Source organism: Macrobrachium rosenbergii, chromosome 45 (assembly GCF_040412425.1).
Source record: "Macrobrachium rosenbergii isolate ZJJX-2024 chromosome 45, ASM4041242v1, whole genome shotgun sequence".
NCBI classification, from domain to species: domain Eukaryota; kingdom Metazoa; phylum Arthropoda; class Malacostraca; order Decapoda; family Palaemonidae; genus Macrobrachium; species Macrobrachium rosenbergii.
Window position 1 is genome coordinate 18,681,971 of NC_089785.1, and position 23,938 is coordinate 18,705,908.

The following is a 23,938-nucleotide window of genomic DNA, read 5'->3' on the forward strand; positions in this document are numbered from 1 at the left end:
TGGTTTTCCTCCCCACTTGTTAATTCAACATCCATTGTGAACAATCATTGTTTCAAATGTATTCTGCAGGTTCGCCCTTTCTTTGAAAAAGGGTCCTTGTAAGACTGGTTTTTGGACTTGGTATTGGATGAGACAGATTTATGGTGGCAGGAAGGGAAGATCTTTCTGGTGTACAGAATATGCTGCTGTTTTCAGTATCTGAAAACCTCCCCTCCTATCCCTACCATGTTCACCTGTCTCAGGTTTTGAGCTAAGTAGCGCATAACTGGCTTTTGTGGACCAGCCCTTATGTTATCAGTCTACAGATGTTGCATTGGATGAAGGAATTGGTATCCAAGCAATATCAGTTATGTTGGTACTAGTGGTACCAAGTATTCCATCCTGCTGAAAATACTATACTGTGAAGCCACATCACTTGCACCACTTTAAAATGTCATCATCTCAAGATTCTGATTATAGCATAAAGATCTAGGTTGAAGATGGGCTATGTAAAAGTAAAATGGGTTTTGTGATGAAACAGTACTCAAGTATTAACACTTGGAATTTCTTTATCCTAAAGAGATGCTTCAAAATAATGGTCAGTTTACTGGCAACAATGGAATAAAACTATTAATATTGTAAAACGATGGTTATGTCCCTCCATGCTGTGATGAAACAGTACTCAAGTATTAACACTTGGAATTTCTTTATCCTAAAGAGATGCTTCAAAATAATGGTCAGTTTACTGGCAACAATGGAATAAAACTATTAATATTGTAGAAAAGATGGTTATGTCCCTCCATGCTGGTAAATTTAGTTCCACAGATGAGCAGAGAACTGTTCAAGAGGTTAGACATGAGAGAAATTAGTAATTTATATGGTATGACCTTAGTTTATACAAGGCTGTTTTGAAGCCTCATTTCAGCTCATGTTTAATTTTGCTTCATTAACTTGATATATGGACAGTTTTGAAACAGTATTTTCTCTCATGTGGTACTGAGATTGACTTGTGTTAATTTTTTAATCATTGTATTTTCATAGAAAGATTCAAGTATCCAGAATCTATTGTTTCAGTGTTTTAAAGGTTCACATTATTCTAAGAATTTGCTCAAGAAGCACTTGTGATTTCTGGCAGATGGGACCTATTTTTAACATTTATATTTGGGGTAACCTTTACCACACATCCTTAGCTTTTCTTATTTGTTGAGCATAGGATTGTTTAACCTGCCTCTGTTCGACCTGGAGCAAAGAATTAGCTCTTTGAGGAACAAAAGCAATTATTTAGTATATTGAGGAACAAAAGTAATAATTTAGTATATTGAAATAATTAAAGACCATAACAGATTAAGTGGACAATATTTGGGTTGTATAAACATTTCTGTATGGGACTTTTTTCCAAGACTATCTTATCATAAAATTTTCTGTATATCTACAATAGTATTCTCTTCAAATTGGGATTGGACAATGATCACAATGATCATAATGATGTGTGTATGTTTTTTTATATTGAAAATTACAATAAACTTACAGTTCTTTTGTTTCCATTAGGGGTGAGTTTAAAAGAAAAATTCCAGGCTCCAGCAGGTTACTTGTCCTCACATTTGTCAATTATATTTTGGACACACACACACACACACATATACATGATGGTATTTCAGGCAAGATGCTCACTTGTTATTATTCACCTTTCTACTGAAATAGGCACAGTATGTAGTTCTAGTAAGACAGTGATTTGTTCTGTAAATGGACAGAAATCTTTGGAAAAATTTTTCTCATAGAATTTAAATACGGTAATTTCTTGGATTCAGAGACGGTGATATGTCCACTTGAGGACAAGGTGATTGGTAAGGGAGGGGTGAGAGGGTGGTGTTTACTGTCAGAGGCATCCACTTTAAGATTGGTCTTCATATGCCAGGAGTTATAAGTTGTTTATTTTATTTCAACAAATTTTTAGTAGTTCCTCCTGTCAAAAAATATATATAAGTGTAATATTAGGCTACATAAGCACAATGTTTCATACTACCATGAAGAATAAAACGTTATTTATATTTCTGTTATTGGGATCAGTTTAAGATTGTTTTAAAATATTACCTGTCCAAGATAGGTGCCTGATAATTTTACCTCTTGTGCAAGGAGTTCAAAAGCATTCATTCGAGTATTTCTTTTGGTTCACAGTGCACCAACTACCAGCTATTGCAGCCAAAGACTTAGAAGCTCGCAGCAACTCTCTTCACCCTCCATCACTGTCACATAGCATGCGCCATCAGTCCTCTGAAAATTCCACGGAAGATACCTCCACCACTCTCAACCCTCAGTCTTCGACTGATAGCGATAAACATGCATCTAGCCTTGATCCCCAGTCATCATATGACAGTGTTAGTGACTACCCAACATCAGATACTGACGATGTACCCTGCAATGTTTACAATTTTTATCCAAGAGGATGGGCTATTTCTGGATCTCATGTAATATCTGGACAGCCATTGTCTGTAAGAGGCGTTTTAAATCAGTTAGAAGGAAAGCAATACAGGAAGCCATGTTCCATCGTAACAAATCCTATGGAAGACCTCTGGAATGATCCTGATGACAGTGGCAAAAGGAGAGGGAGTACTTGTACTCTGTATAGCTTGCAACGATCCTCTTGCTTGAATGGCCCTTCCTCTAAGCAAGAAGACAGAACTTCTTTGCTGAAAGGTGATAGGATGGGTCCTGAATGTTTGCCACGTTACACTTGCATATCAGGAGCTGTTATCTGCAAGAGTCTTCAAGCAGAACCTGGCAGGGCAGAGAGGCAGATTGTAAGAGAGGCTGCAGAACATTATCGTAGAGCAATTACATCATCACAAGAACGGAGGTCTTGGACCAAGAACAGAAGTTTTGGGTCATCAGGAGAAGAGGACAATGGTGGAGCTTCTAGTCAGCATTCATTCTCAGGAAGTAATACCCAAGAGAAATCAGTTGTGACTCGTGAACCCAGGAGGTATCCTGTTCGAATAAAGAGTGAAGCAGATCTCAGTCGAGCAACAAGTTTAATCAAGGATAACTTAGCTAACATTGTAGAAAATTATCTTGTTAAGCAGAGTGGATCACCAGACTTCCAGTATCAGTTTCCCAAAGTCCAGATGGAGAATCCAACTCTAAAATTACCTCGTCCTTTGCGCTCTATCGAACCAGAGGTCTATATGAATGGTAGAGTAACAGAGATCCAGGTACGAAAGCAAGATGAAGCAATAAGTGAGGAACCTAGTTCTGTCGTGCCGATTGTCATAACTGAGATCAAAACACCAACACGTGAGGAACCAGAAGAGCCAAGTGAATTTAGGGAGCATGAAGCTGGAGAGGCTGACAGAAAAGGGAAAGTAACCGAAATTTCAGAAGAATGTAGTCCAACTAAAGCATATCAATCAGAGCAGGGTGGAAGTATTTTAGTTTCTATTCCTCCTGAAAAGATATTGCCAAGAGTGTCTTCAGATCCAGAAGAACCATTTGTTGTGAGAGGAAATAAATTCAAATTGAAAATAGTAGATGCCAATATTCCAGGTGTTCATGGTGTAAAGCCAAAAGAAGTAGGTAAATCTTCAGGAAAAACTGTCAGGAAGTTAGTAAAGAGTGACGAACTTCCTTTGCCAACCATAAAGAGGGAAGGCCGCATTGACATACCAGTAGGTATGAGTATGGAGGTGGATCTTTACAGTTTATCAAAGGAGGCAGGCCCAGAACATCCAGTTTCAGAAGAAGTGCCCCAAGGTGAAAAGTGTGTGGTAGATTTGTCAGGTTCACAAGTGGCCCTTGAAAAAGTGACAGATCAAGCAAAAGTTACAGAACAGAATGTAATAATTGAACAGTTAACAGATGAAGCTGGTAGTACAGAAAAGAGTGTAACTGTAGTAAGTGAACAAGTAACAGATGAAGGTGGTAGTACAGAAAAGAGTGTAACATGTGAAAAAGTGACAGACAAGATTGATATTACCAGGAAGGTCCTAACACCTGAGGAGGTTACAAAGCAATTTGATATCACTGAGAAGAATGTTCCTTCAGAGATAAGTAGTGATTCAAAACCTTCAGTCATTTCTACAGTTAATCTTATCGAAGTAGAATGTTTGTCAGAAATTAAAGATCATAATGGAACAGCCTTGGAGTCACCGGAACTGACATGTGATGGAACTATTCTGCCAGTCAAAACCACACAAGAAAAAGACCAAGCGTCTGTAAATGAAAATAAAGTTTCAAGGAAAGTGGACACAGTTTTGGATCATGGGGTAGAAGTAGTAAGCTCCATGGATTTGGTGAATGGAAGTGTTGTTCACGATTCTTGTTTTGCTAAACTCGAAGACGCTCATATTTTGCCAGAAAAGAAATCTAATGGGTTGTTGATATCTGCTGGAGAGCTAACAGATTCATATAGTACTAATAATAAAGATGGCATTGGAAGTAAGCTAAAGGAGAACACATTTGCTGGAATATCAATCATTTTGGAGGAGAAGACTGTGGAACAAGAAAGCAAAGATGAAGAAGCTGTAGGGAAAGTCTCTGACATAACTGATGGAGATATCATTAATGATGCAGTTGAGAAAAGTTTGGGTGAGTTCTTAGAAGGAAATAACAACAGAGGAAGTCAAAAGCCCAGGTGTTTAAAGGATACACACAAATTAGATACAAAGTCAAGCACAGCTAGTGAAAGTTCCTTTGAATCTTTGCCTTATAGAATGCTCAGCTCCCAGCCAGATAGTCTTACAGATGATGTAGTTATAGAATTAACACGAGCACCAATAGACTCAGAGAAGTTAAGGGTAGCAAAACAAGAACTTTTACGTTTGGAACGCATGAATGCAATCTCAATGGCTAGTCAGTATATGACTGAATCAAAAGATGACTTTTCACCTGAGGAACATGGACCTGAAAGCAAGGTTACTCATGAAGGTGTTATGTTAAATCTAAATGGCATACACAGTACTGAGCATGATGACCCAAATCAAGACCCTTTTAACAGCTCTCTCTTTGATTCAGGAGTGGAGGGTATGCACAGTGATCAGAACAGCAGTGGAGGATCTTCCATAGCAAAGGTTTTGCCAAGTCCTGTGGAGTCGACAACTGAATCTGGATTTTCGAGCTTGAAGGAACAGTTGCCGAATGAAAGTTTAGCACCTGAGGAAGAAAAGTATGGAGGCCATGATGGTGTTTCTCTGAGTAAATCAAAGGACAGCCTTGACTTGACAGATACAGACCGCTTTCCAGGCACTGATACACTTTCAGATGACATGGAAACATTATCGTCTACTGCAGGAGACTTGACACTAGTTGAGAGTGGTCCTGTCTCTAAGGAAGGGTCTGCTAGGGGAAGTATGTCAGATTCTGTCACTCAAGAGAGTGGATTTATGAAAGTACATGCAAGTGAACAAGCAGGTGTTAATCTAGACTCTTTTGGTATTCCCAGTAATTTTCAGAGTACTCCTTACCACGCAGGATGTGATATACGAGGTAAATTCAGATCAGCGTCCCATTCTCAGAAAAGTTCTATGGACTCATCCAGTCTCAGTGCTGAAATACCTGAGACCAAAAGCAAGGCCGTAGAGGACTTAGAGGAAAGTTCGCAAACTGTATCTGTTAATGGAGATGACAAGAGCAAATGCACTTCAGATGAATGCCATGACTCTTCAAAGATGAAGACCAGTGAGTCTCTGTCATCTGAAGACACTGTGGTGTCGAGAGTATCGTTAGAAGAGCAAGCAGGGAAAATGTTACGCCAGGGGTCGCAAGAAGAGCAGAGTGAATTCTTGGATGGTCAGATGCAGATTACACCTGTAGAAGAAAGGGCCTCTAACCATGTAGATGGAGGAATTGGACTGAAGAAAACTGCTGAGGGAACTCTAGAGTTTAATATAAATGGTATTAATGGGAATAAAACTAAAGTTGATGTAGGCTCTTTAACAAGACTAGCTGCTGATGATAGTATTGTACCAACTGATACAGAGCGAAAGAGTGAAGCATCACTAAGTCAATTGAAAGAAAAACCTGGATCATCTGAAGACCTTGTATCCAGAGTCAAGACTCAGAAAAGTTCGAGTTTCACCGTTATGGGAGACCAAGGAAAGCAGCCTTCAGTCGCTGACCTAATCGAAATGTATGATAGTAAGGATAGTACCCAAAGAGAAAGAACACTGAGCAGTAAACCATCCAAACCTACGCTGATTGCTGTTGAACATCAGGGTGCCATAGTCAAATCTGGAAAGCAAAATGGTATTAAGTGTGACATCGAAGAAACTGTTTCTTCATCAGAAATTTACCGCAGTGTTCATGTTGATAGCCCAAAAATAGTAGAATCACCTGCCCCAGGACCCAATGGAAGTATTAAAAGAAGATCGGATGCAGCCAGGAAGAGCGACGTTAGTGATAGGTCAAGTCCCAATAATCAAGAAACATACAGCACGTCTGACCGACCCAGTCGCCATTCCAGTAAGAGTGGCATTTCAGATCTCGAGGATGAGGTGTTTTTACCACCCAGTGAGAATTATATTTTTGATGGCAGGCCAGTCATTTATTGTCCAAAGATAGACATGGCAAATCAAGTCAAGGTGGAGCCACCAAAAATGGCTATGAGTGTGTTTACTGTGGTACCATCTAAAGAACTTGGTAGTAGCAAGAGTAAAGATTGGAGAGATTTGAGCACCATGGGAACCCTACCTTCAGTGAAAGACTTCTATAATCAGCAGAAAGAGGATATGAAGCCTTCAGCCAAGGTTAGTATTTCTGACACGTCTACCTTAAGCAGCGAGAGTACGAAGGAAAGTCACTTGGATGGCTTGCTTCCAAGTGAAAAGGTGGATTCAGAACAAAAAGAATTCACTAAAACTGAAAGTGTAAAACCACAAGATGTAGTAGAAAAGGAACCAGTCGCTAGTAAAGCTGAAATCAAAACATCTGTTTCCCAGACAGAAAAGAAGTCTCCTGGAAGTCGAGGTAAATCTCTTAAGAGAGAATTGTCTCCCAAGCAAGCTACAGGAGAAGAGGGTGATGCCAAAAGAGTCCAAGCGATTACACCTCTTGTAAAAGATGTGACATTTAAAACTGATAAGCAGTGCACTTCTTCCCCGACAAGTACTGTACATGAAGGAACAAAGGTGCAAGGGAAGCAAGAGGTAAATGTAATGGAAACTTCAAAAAAATTACCAAGGGGAGGTGTCTCTGAGTCAGAATCTTTAACATTAAATAGAACGTCTACTTTTAGTCCCTCGCGGAAAAATGACACAATACCAGTGGTTACACCAGCCAAGCAACCAATACTGTCTCCAGTTTTACAGTCTGCAATTTCTCCTCGGGCTACCTATGATCCTTTTACAGGCGACATTATTGATTCTGAGGTACCAGTTGCTCAAGGAGAGAACTTGGCCGAGCAGAACAATGCTGAAGTAGCCTCAGAAGTCGAGGGTGCCCAGAAAATTAAACCAAAGCTCTCACATGTTCCTAATTTAGAAGAGAAAGATGCAGAGGCAGCTGATGGAGACAGTACTAAAAAGGCTTTACCGGTGAAAAAAGTTGAAATAAAGATTTTAGATAATGCTGACAGTAGACCACGAGAATTGCCTGTCTTGTCCCCCGTGGCTGAACTACGGAGAGAAAAGCTCTCAAGACCTGTGAGCATTTCTGATGACGAAATGATCAGAGTGAGTGACAAGGAAGAGACGAGCGGACAAAGAGGTGAACACAAAGATTTGGAAAGGAGAAGTAGTGGTAGAAAAGAGGAATCAGCCATACAGGACCTGGGAAGCAAAAGTGAAGTGAAAAGCATATCAGACTGTCAGAATAGTGCAGGAGTTTCCGTAAGAATTGAATCTAGAACAAGTGAAGAGAGTGAACCCGAGAAGGTTCGCAATCAAAGTTCAGTTGAATCTTGTGAATCAACCATAAGCATTAAGAGTGATACAAGAAGACCATCCAAGGGACACAGTGAGCATAGTGTGAGCTCACTAAAAAATTCTGGCTGGTGTGTTGGAGGTTCATTGGAATTCCTTGAAAAGCACAGTGGTGAAGTCCGACTACGGTCAAGGAAGGAAGGTTCAATCTCGAGCGCAAAGTCAGAAGATTTATCAATGAAGTGTGATAAAGCTAGTCTTAAATCTCAGGGTTCTCTCGATAAGTTTCCACATTTTGATCAGGTCAGTGCACAGCAAAGATCACGAGGTGCAAGGAAAAAGATACTCTCTGTTGACATTGATTCAGGAGAAAAAGGCAACAAGAGTAAGAATAAGGAGATGCACAGGAGCGCCACATTGCCTGTCGGAACGTTAGCATCATCTAAAAAGGAAAAGGAAGAGAAGAAGAAGGAAAAGGAGGATAAGAGCAAGAAAAAGAAGAAAGAAAAGGAGGCCAGTGGTGGCAGTGAGAAAAAATCCACCATGATGTCTCTGAAGGGGTTGTTGAAGAGGAGTAAGTTGAAGGACAAGGATAAAGAGAAAGATTCGTCATCCCAAGAGAAACTCTCCTCTCCTTCTTTGTTTAGGAAGTTTGAGAGGAAGAGCAGAGGCAGCACGCAGTCCCCATCTCATGATGAGCACAAACATGGGGAAAAAGGTAATGTCTCTGACAGCCCTAATCGAGATGTAGAGAAGACCCGCTCTAGCCCAGTATCAAGTAATGGCAAAAGCCGCCCTGTCATTAGTAGCCCAGTTAGTGTCAGGCAGGTAAGTAAGCCCATGGATGCGGGTGTAGCAACAACCCTCCGTAGAAGTAGCGCTGCACTTGGTACCTCAGGATCAGACAGCGAGAGTCCCGTTGGGAGTCTTCAGTCTTCTCCGAAACGTATTATAAGCCATCCCCGCAAAGCTAGTCTCGGAAACCAGCCGTCCCCTAGACTGTATAGACATGTTCTTACTCGCCATCTTTCAAGTAGTCAGGAATCTGTAGACAACCCCCTTTTGTCTTCAACTCATTCCTCTCCTCAGTCATCTCCACACACTTCACCCAAAAGAAATAAGATGCCTGCTTCAGCCTCGTCATATAGTCTTCCTGCCAGTAGAGATATGAGTCCTCCAGCCCCCGTCATGGGGACGCGAGCACTTCGTGGATCCAGTAACAGCTTTTCAGTAACCATTGGCTTTAAACCCACTGTTGAAAAGCGAAGTAGAACCATGAGTGAAGGGGCTGATCTCAATAAGACCTCTCTTTCTCCTGCCAAAAGAAAAGAAGGGTCACGCATTTTAACGCAACTCAATAAGCGATCATCTTCCATGGAAATTCTTGTGTGTGGCAAAATCAGGGAACATTGCTCAGACGGAGGGAAGTCCCCAGGTGGAAGCCCCTTCTCTCGTGAGGGTAGCTTTCGTCTCCACAGAGAGATATCGGTAGAGACGTTGTTCGAACTGCCAGAAACCAGTCCCAGGTCTAGTCGTACACAAAAGGATTATCAGGAATACTTAGAAGAATTACATGCCCAGAATGATTCTCATCATGGATCATCTTGTAGTTTGTTTGAAGATTCAGAAATTGACAGACATTCAGAGTACTTCCATAGAAGGAGTTCACATCATAGCCCTGCTGGTAAGAAGCTTAGTTTACCTCACAACATGCATCTTTCAGGCTCGCGTGAGATAGCAGCATCTAACCCAAACCTTCAGCGCACTGGATCACCATTTGTTCGGGGCCTTCCCCACAGCTCCAGTTTTACCTCCAGCCCCTTCAGAAGACCGCATTCGTCTGCAGCTGTGTTCTCTCCGGCTAAAAGAGGATTGTCAACCCCAGGTATGAGGAATGACCCTTATAGTATCCTTTAATTGCATTTCGACAGTGCTTTGATGTTAGGACATGCTGAAGTTGGAAACATAATCATAATACTCAGTCACTTACTGAAGTATTGGCAACAGAACGTCAATTATAATTACTCATGAGACTCAGTATGTATGTGGTACAGAGCTTTCCTCTATATCTTGTTCCATTTTAGCAAGTTTTTCTGTCTCTTTCTCCATTGGCTTTTTAGGGCCTCATTTTAGCTGGAAATTCATAGCACAAGATTCACAGAGCTAAGCACTTGTTGATTTTACATCACTCGTATATAGCTATGAGTGTGGTTGTTACATATAACTTTTATAATTTCTGTACTGTTTTCATAAGAACATATTCCCCTCTTTTGTTGCCTGTGACCTGTGCCAAAATTATGCTAAATATTTCAAGGAATGTGAATGTATTAAGGTACTTTTATGAAATGATTTAATTTTAGGAGGTCCATCACCACCAGATGGCACCCCAGGTTCTCAGTTGATGCGAGTAGAAGAAGAAGGACCATGTCGGAAGAACTTGGATAACGAAACGGAAAAACCTCCAAACGTTCTTGTTTATGCAGCCAATAAGACAGATTATTATGTTGCCATCAAAGAAACACTCAAAAGCTGTCTGAATCAGGACAGGTAAGAAAACCATTATTTAAGATATACTGCATATACAGTAAACAGAATGTGTTTATAAAGTACTAAGAAGCAAGTTGGAAAGACAAACCAGATTCTGCGTCATTATCATCATGAACATCATTTTGTATAAGATTTTTCCTTGACAAGGTTAAGCATGAAGTGCTTTCTCAATTCTCCATTGTCCTGTACACTCTTTCCAAATTTGCGTCTGGTCTAGGTTTTCAACCCTGGCCTTTCGATATAAACACATTATTTACATTAGCCCATGTAAATGGCCTTCATGAATTCTAGACATGTCATTCTCAAATTAAAGAAGTTTCAGAAAAATAGAAACCTCTCTTCTTTTGTAGTCTAGGTTACACCTCCTTACAAGCATTGGGCAGAGTAAGGAGGCTAAAGATATTCGCTGAAAATGATGGGTTTACAATAAAGAAATTAGTGTTCATATAAAAACAATTTTTTCCTCAGCAAATCTATCATTACATGAGCCGGAATTGCAGTGTAGGGGGAAGGAACAAGTGGCTACAGAAAACCCCCAGAAATATCTCAAGGGTCCCAAGGTTCTCACTTAGAGGTCACAGGGTTGAAGTTAGCAAGGAATCCAAGGCTCTGAAGTTAACATGGAGCCATAATTTAAGGTTAAAATCATTTAAAAAACTTAACAAAGGGGTCTGATTTAAGTTCTGAAAGTGCTCCTAGACATAAAATGTGGTACATGGTTGCACACCACAATGTAGAGGTGAATAGCATATCTTGGATCATACCTTGAAAGATATTATCGTGAAACGGAGAGGCGACTAAAATTATGAATCAGTAAATCTGTGCATTTTCAGCTGGAGTAGGTATTAGGAATCTTATTTCTGCTGTGAGATCTGGTTGGCTGAGTCTCAGTCATGTGTGCCTCCTCTTGAGGAAGGTTACGAATGTAAGTATCTTCGTGTGACCTTGAGAGAGCATTATTAACTTTAAGAGAGAGCATTATTAACTTTAAGATTTCCCCTGAGGGACAGAAAAGAGGAGATTTCTAATTAATTAAATGAATAAAAGGTGACTCTTCAATGCTGCCAACCATTATCTTACACGTACTTCCTAGGTGACTTATCTGAACTCGAGCAAAAATATATTTCACGGAAGCACTTCTTTGGAAGATCCGTGAGGAGAAACAGCCTGGACAAAAGCATGCTGATTTGTCTTAAAAAGTGAAGGTTACTGAGTTAATTTCTGCACCTTTTTTGTTACATCAGAAGTACAAGTTGTTTTCTTTTTCCTCTGGGCTACTCAGCTACTTACAGCTCCTAGTTAGAATTCTTTAGAACAATGGTCCAGAAAATAATTTGCCCCCAATTGCTACACTATTCAATACTTTACCTTCACTCTATATTGCAATTCAGGTTCCATATAGTTGATGAGCTTGTTATGAATAAATATGAGTTTTTATAAAATACATTTTTCTTACAAAGCCACCTCCTTCCCCCTCATTCTCACTAAATCAGATCGGCTGCGAGTTCGAATCTCCGACCGGCCAATGAAAATAAGAGGAATTTATTTCTGGTGATATTAATTTCTCGCTATAATGTAGTTCGAATTCCACAATAAGCTGTAGGTCCTGTTGCTTTGTAACCAATTGGTTCTTAGCCACGTAAAATAAATCTAATCCTTCGGGCCAGCCCGAGGAGAGCTGTTAATCAGCTCAGTGGTTTGGTTAAACTAAGGTATACTTAACTTTTCCTTTGATGTTATAATTCTCTGAGCTTTTGTGCCTCCTTCATTGTCAGCATTTCAAATTGTCATGTTTGGGAACATCACGGAGAGTGATTTTGGCTCTATATGAATGATTGATGAATTTGTGTGGAAATATTTAATAAAAGAATGTATTTGTCCCATTTGATATAAAATGCTTAGTAGTTATCTCTTATGGTTTGGGCCGAAGTAATATTTATTGCTTGCCCTCACCAAAGAACTAATTGTTGTTCTGACCTTTTCAGTTGATTTAATTCTTTCTGCCTGTACTTTGTCCCAGGTACATTATATATCAACTCACTGACGAAATGGCTTTCAAGTCTCCCTGGGCAGGAAGCACCACACTACTGGTTGTTTGCGGTGATGTCCCAGCACATATTTCCACAGCATTTATCAGGTAAAGTTTGTAGAATAACAAGGAAGAAAAGACCACTACAGGTATATCCAGTGTCTGTGCTATAGCTCTCGCATGTGACATAGTTTTTGTTAGGTTGTTTAAGCTTCGTAGTTGCAAATAGAATAGCGTACATTTGTTGGAAAATGGAGATTATTAGATTTTGTTATCGATAAGTTACAAATCAGTATTAGATTTTTTGTTGATAATTTACAAATCAGCATAACGTATGAACTAGATACCTACTTTCCACCAGTTAACTGCCTTGTTACTAAACTCCAACATCTGTCTCCAGTTTGTATATTTAGGAAAGTTACAAATCATCCTAAAATTTAGAGATATTAAGAGAAAAGATGGCCCAACCCAAAAGTAATCAATAGAGGAATGCTGTAGGTGCACTGGGGAATCAGCTTCGTGCTGGTTTAGAAAAACTGCCAGACAGTGTTTTAAGGTGATGGGATTTTGAGAATCAAAAATATATTTTGAAGATAATAAAAATAATTTTTTTTCCAATGATTACCTTAAGAGAAGGTGGTTGAATTATCATTAGTTGTTGGTTTGCCTTACTGCAACTTTTTGCCAAGGGAAAGGCCTAGGCTCTCAACAGTGTTGTCATAAAATGCAGTTGCAATTTATTTGAGTAATTTATTTGAGGTGATTGCTTCAATTTTGGTAACTGTCAGTTGGCTAATTTAGGTGTAAGCAATAGTAGTAATGTATATTTATTTAGGCCAGTTGTTTGATACAGGCTTTCTGCTCCTTGTTAACATTTTATAGAAATAAATCTCCTTTTCACATACTGTAATAATTTTTGGGACTAAATCAGTGTTATCCATCTTGAAGAGGAATTGAGGTATCTCACAACTTTTTGTAAAATATGTTCTAATCTGTGGTCTTGTAATTAGTACAGTACATTCATTTCAGTACATGTATTGAACTGGCAAATCTTATGCTTCCTCCATGTGTGTAGTACATCTGTTTGATTGTGTTATTTATTGCTGCCTGATACAAGAGCATTTGTGTATTTGTATTTTTCATTACGTAGCATTTGGGTTTACATAATTCAGAGTAGAAATGGTAGCTTGTCATTTTGCATATATATATATATATTCATTTCCTTGTACTGTACATGGTAAGCATTTCCTGAATGAATTTCAGCAATATAATTGTTGTACTCTTAAAGCTTCCATTTTATCTTTATTTCGGGAATATGGTTTATAGAAATTTCCTTGTTTGGAACCAGTTTTTGTTCGACAGAAACTTCAGTGTTTCATATTGTGTTTTGTCAACCCTGGCCAGGTGATCTCAGATAATTAACTCTTTCATTTTTGATGGATTCTCAGAGCAAGATTGGTTGAGTTGTGTAACTTATTCAGTGGTAAATGTAGAATGTTAGATGTAAAAGCTGCAGGAGATCAAACTCAGAGCAGGTTATATAGCCCTGAGTGCCCTAAGGAGACTGCACTTGCACTGTTCACCTACAGGTTTTTAGGTTTATTGCCCATGTCAACTTACTATTAGCACGGGGTTTTTTATGCCATATTTATTGCAAAGTAACCCTATTTATGCCATATTCACTTCAAAATGACCCTATTTTTTACATTTACATGGTACCACATACTTGATAAATCATCAAAACTATTTTCTGCAAGTGATATCCTTGAGTAAATTACTGATAAATCAGGCATATTTAATTTCATGCTAAAATCATAGCACAGGTAATGGAGACAGTATTTTGAAGCTGACAGGGTTGCAAACTCAATTTCAGTGTCATTTTAGAGGGTTTTAGTGTCCTTCATATACAAGTTGTATTATGTTCGTGTCATCGAGCTTGCTATGTTGTTTGGGATTTCATTAGACTAACCCTGAAAAATTCCTCGCCAACAGATACCTGCTACAAGGGGGTCGTGTTCTCTCCATATGTTCCGACTTTTTAAATATGGCCGTCCCACTCTTTGGTACGTACTGTATCTGAAAACGTACATTTTAGACTTAAGTAGTCACGCTCGAGTTAATAAGTGTACATGGTGAATGTTTTTTCATTGCATTTATGACTACACTTTAATGAGTCACTCCTTTTTTTATTCAACTTTAATGTGTGTACAGATTTCACCTTTTAAGGGTCTTTTCTCAAGTCATGTTACTTCTTTTGGTATAGAGAACATAGGGGTAAGATCATCACCTGCTTTGATTACAATAATGGACTTATTATGATTATCTTGTGGCTAAGTGTGGCATTATAATATAATCTTTGAAGATAATGAGCATGATAATTTTTGAATGGTTGTGGTACAGTAATTGTGCTTTTTGCCTCTTAATTTGTGATAAAAATGAGCTTCATCTATTCCCCTAATGCTTGCAGCAGTTGTATTTATACATGTCAACCTCACTGAAATTGCCTTGGAGAGTTCTTCCCCGGTTTTTCCTGTAGAAGACTTAGTGTATTTATTCAAATAGCTGTATATAAAACACCCTTTTTGAAGAGTGGTAATGGCATTCATTTTCTGGTAGTTTTGAAGCTTTTTCTAGAAATGTGACATTTGAGTTTTCATCTTGAAAGCTCAAATTTAGTTAAATACAACCAAGGTCGCACCTGGCATATTACAGATAGGTTAGAATCTGCTGTATCAGTATCCTAGCTCCTTTTAATTAACATCTTTTTTAAACCTACGAAAATCTTGGAAAATTAGCAAGTTTAGCTTAGGTAAAGGAGTTGTCAAATAATATTGAAGAGGGCAGCTCTTGCTTGTTATTTTGCTCTACTAACTTTTATGAGGCAAGTCATATATACTCAGTAGTATACTAAAATATACTCTATTGTTATTTTAGTATCCTGTCGATACTAAAATAATTGCAAACCTGTGTAATGATTGTTAAGATATTACCTAATCAGTTATGTTGTGGATTTTTGGTAAGTCAAACTGTTGGCAGATTCGCTACCTCACAGATGTATGCCGAGGTACTCCCTTGGATAATGTACCCATTCATGTTTCATGTAAAGAATAGCTCAGAGGTTGGCATGTACTAGGTCATGATATGTTATATCCTTTAGTTTTTGTCATTTATTTCTTCAGTGAGATGATTAAATGGCTCTGGGTATGAATTTTAATTGTGTTCTTTTGAACGAACATAATTTTTTAGCTAGATGAAACATTTTGTAAAGATATTTTCCCATGTTGTAGTCTAGTTTAGTTTCAAGATTGTCACCCAGAAGCCAGACATTCAGTATGAACTAACATAATAATAATATATTCTTCTTCTTCTTTTTCAATGTTTTGGGTTTGTAGCTTTCGAGCTGCCCTGGACTTCTAGCCTGGTAGCCTCAGGTATTGCCCCTTTGGAGATGTCTTCTAAAACCCTTACACTTTATCGAGTTTGGTGTAGGAACCCACAGTCTATGTTCTTAGAGCGAACAAGAATGCAATTACGACAGACTGTAGTTCTTTTGAGTTTAGTGTCCTGCTTCATAGCACAGCATCCCCTAGCTGCTTCTGTTGATACAAACCTTCTCAGTTATAAGGATGATGACGATGATGAAAATCAGTTTGAACAAATTTCATGATAACGAAGTATATTATTTTGTATGAATACTAGGCTGTTAAGGGACTTGTGTTCATGCAAAGTGCAAATCATTGCTCACCTTGTGACATCGTACAAGGAAGCTAACCTAAATCTATAGTTAACCTGCCTGTACTGTCATTTGTAAAGCAATGATTTGTAGTTGAAAAACATAACATTGGTGAAGACACTTGCAATTCATAAATCTGGTCAAAGAAAATTATCTATATGTTTGAAGGTCATATTGTTAATCCTAAATGATAAATTTAACAAAAAACTCTGGGCACATTAAAATTTACAAGCTTTATGTTTGTATGTAATACCAAATCAGACTTACTAGAGCCTATTACTGCAGTAACTCAAAGGGCAAACTACAAGATTTGTGAAAGGACAAACCATCTTTGTTCCTAGGTAGGTAAAGGCTGCCCTTCCAGTTATATACCCAAAATTCCTGACATTTCTTAGTCTCTTTTCCTTGATCTTTCAAGTGACAAAATTCTTTATCAGTCTCCAAATACCTTTTGCGTCTTCATTTATAATTCATTTTTTTGTGTTTTCCCCCATTTCTCCATAATTACCACCAGTGTATTTTTTCTGTAATTTTTCAGTTTTATGTTGTTTCTGAGTGCTTTCCTTTTTTCAATTCACTCAGTTTTATGTTGTTTCTGAGTGCTTTCCTTTTTTCAATTCACTCTTCCCTCAGCAGACAAGAGTTTGACCTATTCAAGACATCCTTATCAAACCAGTTATCTGAAAGGGAAGTCACATCTTGTAATGACTGCACTTGTACCTAACACTTCTGCTTCTGTGGTGTCTGCCCTTGCTGTTGTTCAACAACCAGTCGCTCTTTTGTTTGGCACATGTAAACCATGTCTTGACATAATGGTTTATTGTCTGGACAGTCCCAGGCCCTCTGGCCTCCTACTCTTAGTCATATGACCCATCTTTTATCATCACGAGCATTGTCATAATGAAATGAGGTAAAAAGTTAATTCTCACCTCCTTGTGTTCCCCATTCCATGGAAAGCATTGCTCCCTCACTCCTAAAGATAAAAGGTTATCGACGTCACTTGTTAATCATCTGCTGTGACAGCGACTGCAAAAGTTTCTGATTCAAACCATTACCCTAGTGGGTACTAGTACTATAGACATGCATCTCCTCTTTATTGTTACCTGTTTTCGGAGTATCTACTCAAATGAAAAATTGTTGGTAGCCAGAAGAGAGGTGACTCATAACTTGTTGACCATTGGTTTCGCCTCGACCTGACCCTTACAAAACAAGCAACAGAACTGATTCATGCCTGATCATCCTATCAGACGTTTCGTTGTATATGAAGTTATAGCTAAAGGCATTTCAGCAAGCTGGACTGACATATTGAAATTATGTGAATAGAATCTGTATATTTCAAGAAAAGTCTTTATATCCTTCCTCCAACTAAGGTAGTGATTTGTTATTTCATATGTATGCTGACTTTTCTCATCCAAGTCAGCTTAATTGGAATGAACACATCTTTGATACCTCCATCGCTTTCATTTAGATGCAGGTCTTTTTATTAAAAAATAAAGAAAACTTGGTGAAGGCAGGCTTAGTAAAGAAGTTCACCTCAATTTCCAAGGTAGTCATCACCTGCCAGGAATCAAGTGTATGATTTTCTCATGTTAAACTTTGGATGTTCTGTCATTTAAGATGTCAGAGTAATAGACTCTGGTAAGTTAATGGTTTGCACTATTTCAGAATTGGTTTTCTGAAAATTTTGGCTTTGCTAATTAGCTGAATTTACCAGGAGGAAGTCTGCATTTTTCTTTTTACTTTCATGTAAAATACATAACCAATTCTGTTTCCTTCATGGGAATATCCACAACGTTTGAATGGAATTGAATTATAAATGTGAGTCCTCAAAAAGGAGCAAAAATAGTGCCTGGAAAAAGTATATTCAAAGCATATTATGAATAACATGTATACAGTATGCCAGAACAAGAAGACTTTGGAGAAGTAGAATAGACACATGATGAGGGATTACTAAGCTCTGTTTTTTCTTACTACAAAGGGGTAATTATGAGTTGATTTAATTGCTTTCTCATTAGAATTTCCATTGCCCTGAAGTGTCAAATTCTAATTAAAAAATGTTGAGTATGAACACATCACTCATAATATAGACCAATTCCATTGTAGGCAAAATCTTAGACACATCATTTTAACAAACAAACAAAAAGCAGCAGTCAACATGGGCTTTGCATCCCCTCCATTCAGTCACTTTTTGTGGTTTTAATAATTGACCTATAAGATGAAGCAGGGTTGGGAAGATGGAACTGAAATTATGTGAAGGGATAGTATTGAATAAATTGAAGTTTGTTTTAAAGAATTACCTGCATTTCACCGTAAGTCCATCACTTAAAATATGGGCCAAAGTGCTATCTATGATTGGAGGGTCAAGCAGTAAAACCTGTGAAACATTACAGTACTTGGTCTTGTAGGATCTGTCACAGAACACCTGTGGTAGGGATAGGTAGCCATTTCCATGGCTCTAATAAAAGAGGAAGACTTTGAGGGTATTGTTGAAACCCAGCAGAACTAAAATAAAAAAGAAAGTAACAGAAAGATCATTGTAGTAATGAATGAATTTATGATAAATGAAGGTAATCCTGTCAAAATCCCCAAAATATTTTGGTTCTTGATGAGTTAACTATAGAGACTCAGTGATCCAACGGCTCATGCACTGAACCTTCTATTGATAACTGTTTCTCTTTTGTGTTTTAAACAAGATACCAATGTGTCATGGGTACTGTAGGCCACAAATTTGTGGTATACAGTATTAATAATTTGTTTTGAAAGAATATCTTTTTACTGGATTATCCTTTATTTATATTGTAATGGAAAGTCAGTACATGTACATTTAAACTTTAGTATGTACAAATTTAAAAATACAATATTGTAGTATTCACTTCCAGTCAGAAATTCACTGTACAGTATTTATAGATTAACTTGGGGTGACCTGATATAAAAGACATCTGAATGTAACTAAGTTGTTAAAAATGACTAATATTGTACAGTATGCATGTGTCTTGAAGGAAATAGAAATGAGTTTATTTTAACATGGAAATGATTGCCACTTCACAGCTTTTGATAAGATTTGGAAGCTTTGGTACAACCTTTTGTGATCAAACTGTCTTTAACAGAATTTTTAGTGCTATAGATATACTCATGCTTTTTATAGATTGGGTAGATTTTGTGTAATTGTTAACCAGAAAAAAGTATGTTTCAATCAAAACTGCATTATGTATTTGCATAAAGAACTTATATTTAATTTTACTTAAAAGGTCCCACACAAAGATCATCCTTATAATGAAGAGTAAACAGATACTGGCTTTAGAGAAATTTTGTGGAAAGTTGATTAGTTGGTATAGATTCTGCCTATGTTTGGACTGAGCAGAAATGAAAAGCAGTGTGGTTGTTATTGCTTATTTTCTTCTTAATCACTGATTTGTTGGCAATAAAACGACGCTTGTCAGTGTATTTAGATTGTTCCAGGATTTTTGAGGAAATAAGTACGTGTTGAGTGTTTAAATGATTAAGATTGTAAAACCAAGTGCATTACCTTGGATTGAATTCTGTGACAGTGCTGAAAATATCACTACAATATTTGTCAGCCTCATTTTTGAGTCAGGCACTGCATGTCTTGTGATATTGCACTCTCTGTTGAATAACTCTTTTTAATATACATTTGCCATGTGTTTTTAGATATTACAGACATTTTGCTTTGATTCCATAGAAGGAATCCTTCCTAATTTGTGCCTTTCCCATGTTCTAAACTATATGGAATATCATTGTTTTCATATTGTTTATCCTTTCTTTTATGTCTTATTCATGCACTATTTTCTTTTGTTTATAACTTATTACTTCACTTTTTCTTTTTCTCATTTTCTCCTCATTTTTTTCCGTAGCTTTCAAACCTGTTTTCTCATTACATATTTTATCTTTGTCTCATGCTTATGCAGAATTATTGTCATTACTACCATTTGTGTGTTTAATGCAAGAACAACATTGCATTTTTTGGATGTGTTCATTCATTTTTGTTAAGAAAGCTAGAGCTTCAGATATATTTGTCTTGGAAAATATTTGAGAGTGGGGTTTTTTCAAGTTGTTCTCCTGTGTGAATTGGAACAGCTTATGTGGACTGACATGGTTACCAGATAATGTCTTCTGTATGCTGTCATGTCCCAGTTTTCTGCCTACAGGTGAACCCAGCCCATCTTGCATTTAATCAGAATTTAAGTTCATGTGTGATTGGCTGAATATTGTGTGAACTATCCAGAGAGATGTATTTGTATGTTCTAACTGTACATTCACACAGTTAGAACTTGTGTTGAATGCCCTCTTTATTTTATGCAGAGAAAAGTTATGCAAGTCTGAGTGGGTGATTTTTTTGGAAAAATAGTTTGTGTAGTTGTAATAGTACTACATTGTAAAATGAAGAATACGGCAGTCATTGATCTCTTGATTATCATTATTGTCTTCAGTGTCAAATGATACAAAAGGCCTTTTTAAAATTCTGCTGCTCATATCTTTCATGTGCTTTATCCTGCACAAATCTCCACTTATTCCAGCCTCCCTTCTCAAAATCCTCATCCAAGTAGGTGTCGGTCTTCTAACTCATGGTGTGTCCAAAGGAGTCCAGTTGTTACTATCATGTGCAGTACTGTACTGTTTTCCTAGGGGTTGTGCATTGTAGTCATTTGAATCAAAACATTCCATTCAGGTATATTTCTTCATCTGTGGGGTAGTTTGAAGGGTGTACCTTTGAGGGGCTTGGTTAGAATCCTTTAAACTTCAGGTCAACATCTTCAAGAGACTAGAGGGAAAAAGCTACTTACTAGATATTCATCTTTGCCATGACCCTTGTAGCATATTCAGAGCAACCTGAAGTTGATGTTTCTTGTCTTTGCAAAAAGGCAATATTATGAGCAAGAAGGATTCCATGACTGGTCATGATTTTGTTATTCAGGTGTGATAGAAAAATTCAGTATCTTTTATTGTTGACTGTGGCAGTTGGTTCTTATGATATTCTTAGCCTATCTGCAGTTGGTTGTGTAAGAACTTTTATTTTCATCTGTAAAGTTCACCCTTAAAAGAATTTTAAGAACTTTTATTTTCATCTGTAAAGTTCACCCTTAAAAGAATTTTAATACAATGATGCCAATATTTGTTTTATGACCTGTTGCTTGTCTTGAGTAGTACTGATGGAGACATAGGCTAAAATTGGTCGTCTTGATACCATTTACTTTTACAGAAAGTGAAAAATTTTTGTACTTGTTTTATGACGACTACTTGATCGGGGAAGAGTGTTAGTTGGGCTCTTCTGTGAACAAGAGATTGCTTAAACCGTATTCAGTTTTTACAACTGACTGCAGTTATATTCGTGGTCTTATTTGTTGGTCTATGGTAACAGCATTGTGCAATAAGTTGTGTGTGGATTTAAAAAAAATTTTGCCAGAGATAAACTCTGTGATTAACAAGAAGTGATCAGATTTTGAGATAGATCGGGGTAAAGGACCTTTGGCTAGAAGCAGAGGATTTGGATTGCTCAGCCTAAGCATAGGCTTGCAATTTTCAAAGGCTCTTTCCACTTGATGTGAAGTAATCCAACCAGGAACCTGGTTTTATTTCTTGACTCGTTAGGATTGTCCAAAATTGTTTGCTCGTTAAATGAAGGCTAAAAATTGTAGCAATACAAAGTCAGAGACATAGGATAGCAAGGTACACTGAGGTGGGGAAGGTCCCAAAGGAAACTGATTAAAAGTAAAAGACAGAAATCCATTCAACTGACAAGTGCAAGGACATAATAAGCAACCTTTAGTACTGCATACATTATGCCATACTTGGCACGGTGTAGGTGGTACTGATGATATTTTTGCAGTGTCTTGTCTGTGTCAGCTGCACTGCTCACTGCTCTTTACTTTTCATCCAGTCCTTTTGGTTTCTGTCCACCAAGCTGTCCACCTTCTTTAACTTTTATCATTCCAATATTCACCCCGTGTATAACGATCAAGATCATTGGTCAGCCCTTTGAGAATTTGTATAAACTAATTTATAATGATTATTAATGTTAACTAACCACATATCTGAAGTGGATAAGAACATACCTGTGTCTTGTTTGAGCTTTGCAGAAGATTCTGGAGCAAGAGCTGAGGACTAACAAGCACTTAGATGGTTTACATTGAGATCAGTTTCTGTGAGGAGAGATGTCGCATACTGTACTTAGGTTAGGGGCCTCATGGCTTGAGATATTAGTCTGAATTAAACTTGTTGCTTGTGAGACATTGTTGATGCATGGATGGTTTTTTAGGAAGAATTAAAGAGTGATGTTAGAATAGGTCCTTGCTTTGTTCATCTGTATACTGTGGGGAATCTCAGTATTATTAAACTATTATCCAAGGTGTGGAAGTGTAAAATATTTGCTGTAGTACAGAAGGTGAAGAAATGGAGGATAGTAAATACCGTAATACTGTAAATCTTCTCAACAGTTACTATTTTCTTTCATGTCACTTGAGTCACTGAAGTGGGTTTTCATTACTATTATAGTATCAGATTGTATGCAGTATGAATGTATGTGCATTTGAGTTTGCCAATGCCTTGTGATATGAGTAAAATATGAGGGGGTATATGGGAGTATATTTATTTATACCTGATAGGGTTCACCAGTGCTAAAGATATGTCTATAACTTATTCATCTGATTCACTTAATAAATTCCCTGGAGTGTGTTTACAGCTCTTCTCAAATCTGAGTGTTGTGTGTTAGTTTTATCCAGGTTCTCATTCCAAGATGTATCATGTAGAGTATGCGGCTAAGCAAATTGGATATTGAATATCATTCTGTTTAACAGTATATATGCTTTACATGCAGTGTTTTAATATTCTTTAAACAACTGTGATAGATATGGTACACTACATTCTTTAATCACCCAATTAAATCTTTTTAGTATTTCAGTTTGCATTGTCTACTGGGATTTAGTTAAGGAAGGAAAATGCTTTATGTCTCTTTGTTTTATTGTGGTTTTTTATGATTTAGATTTCATCCTCATGCCAAAAAGAAGGTATACTGTACCCTGCACTTCTAAGAATTGTTTGGTGTGTCACTGTGATGTATTTGGGACACTGCTTCCATTTCTGTTGGCCTGTCTTTGTAACTCATTGGCATTAATTGTCCCATTCTCCTACAATTATATCAGAGATTTTCGCTTGAAATACAAACCATTCCTTTGTAAAATTTGTCTAATTGACAGGAAACTAATATGTAAGGCAGTGTTTTGTATCCATTTAGCAAAATTTTCATGAAATTAAGCTCAAAGCCAGGTCTAATAGCTTTATTGTAAATGTCGTGCTTGAAGTTGTTATATTTTTGTTTTTGTTTCTGGATGCCCTCTTGTTATCAAGCCAGACTTACCATAAGCTCACCAAGCTTGAATTTGCAGAATGAAAATCAAAGTGAAATCTTTGTCAGGACTGTACTTAATTGCCCTGTGTTTTCACAAGCAGCCTCGTCACCTTTCTACGTGTTGTTATTAACGAATTGTTTATTTGTTACGTTTATGATAATGTACTGGAATATTGTTTCCCGGCTAAAACCTTTTGAAATGTAACTTACACACTACAGTATTGTTGTTGTACACATTTACATTTCCCAGTTGATTCAGTATGATTCAAACAGTGCTAATGTAAGTATCTAAACTTTCTTGAATGATGGTATGTTGTAATAACTGCTTAGTATGTTGTATTTATCAGATTTTGAACTAAAGGTTTTACATGGTTTCAGCTTCGTTAATATTTAGATGAACTGCTATGACAACGATGCTTATGCTGTATTGGTCATGT

General features: G+C 37.5%; 1 protein-coding gene across 5 annotated transcripts in view; it reads left to right on the forward strand.

Annotated features, from left to right (window-relative positions):
* The window catches only part of Hcs (holocarboxylase synthetase-like protein), a 75,655-nt gene that overhangs the window by 35,056 nt on the left and 16,661 nt on the right, over window positions 1–23,938 (forward strand). For 2 of the 5 annotated variants that reach the window (XM_067088553.1, XM_067088556.1), the window contains 5 exons: window positions 2,155–9,714; window positions 10,190–10,376; window positions 12,397–12,513; window positions 14,398–14,468; window positions 15,798–15,836. In XM_067088553.1, coding sequence (XP_066944654.1) covers window positions 2,155–9,714; window positions 10,190–10,376; window positions 12,397–12,513; window positions 14,398–14,468; window positions 15,798–15,836 — 7,974 coding nt within the window. The remainder of the gene's footprint in view (window positions 1–2,154; window positions 9,715–10,189; window positions 10,377–12,396; window positions 12,514–14,397; window positions 14,469–15,797; window positions 15,837–23,938) is intronic. The other 3 variants (XM_067088554.1, XM_067088555.1, XM_067088557.1) reach the window with 2 other exon arrangements.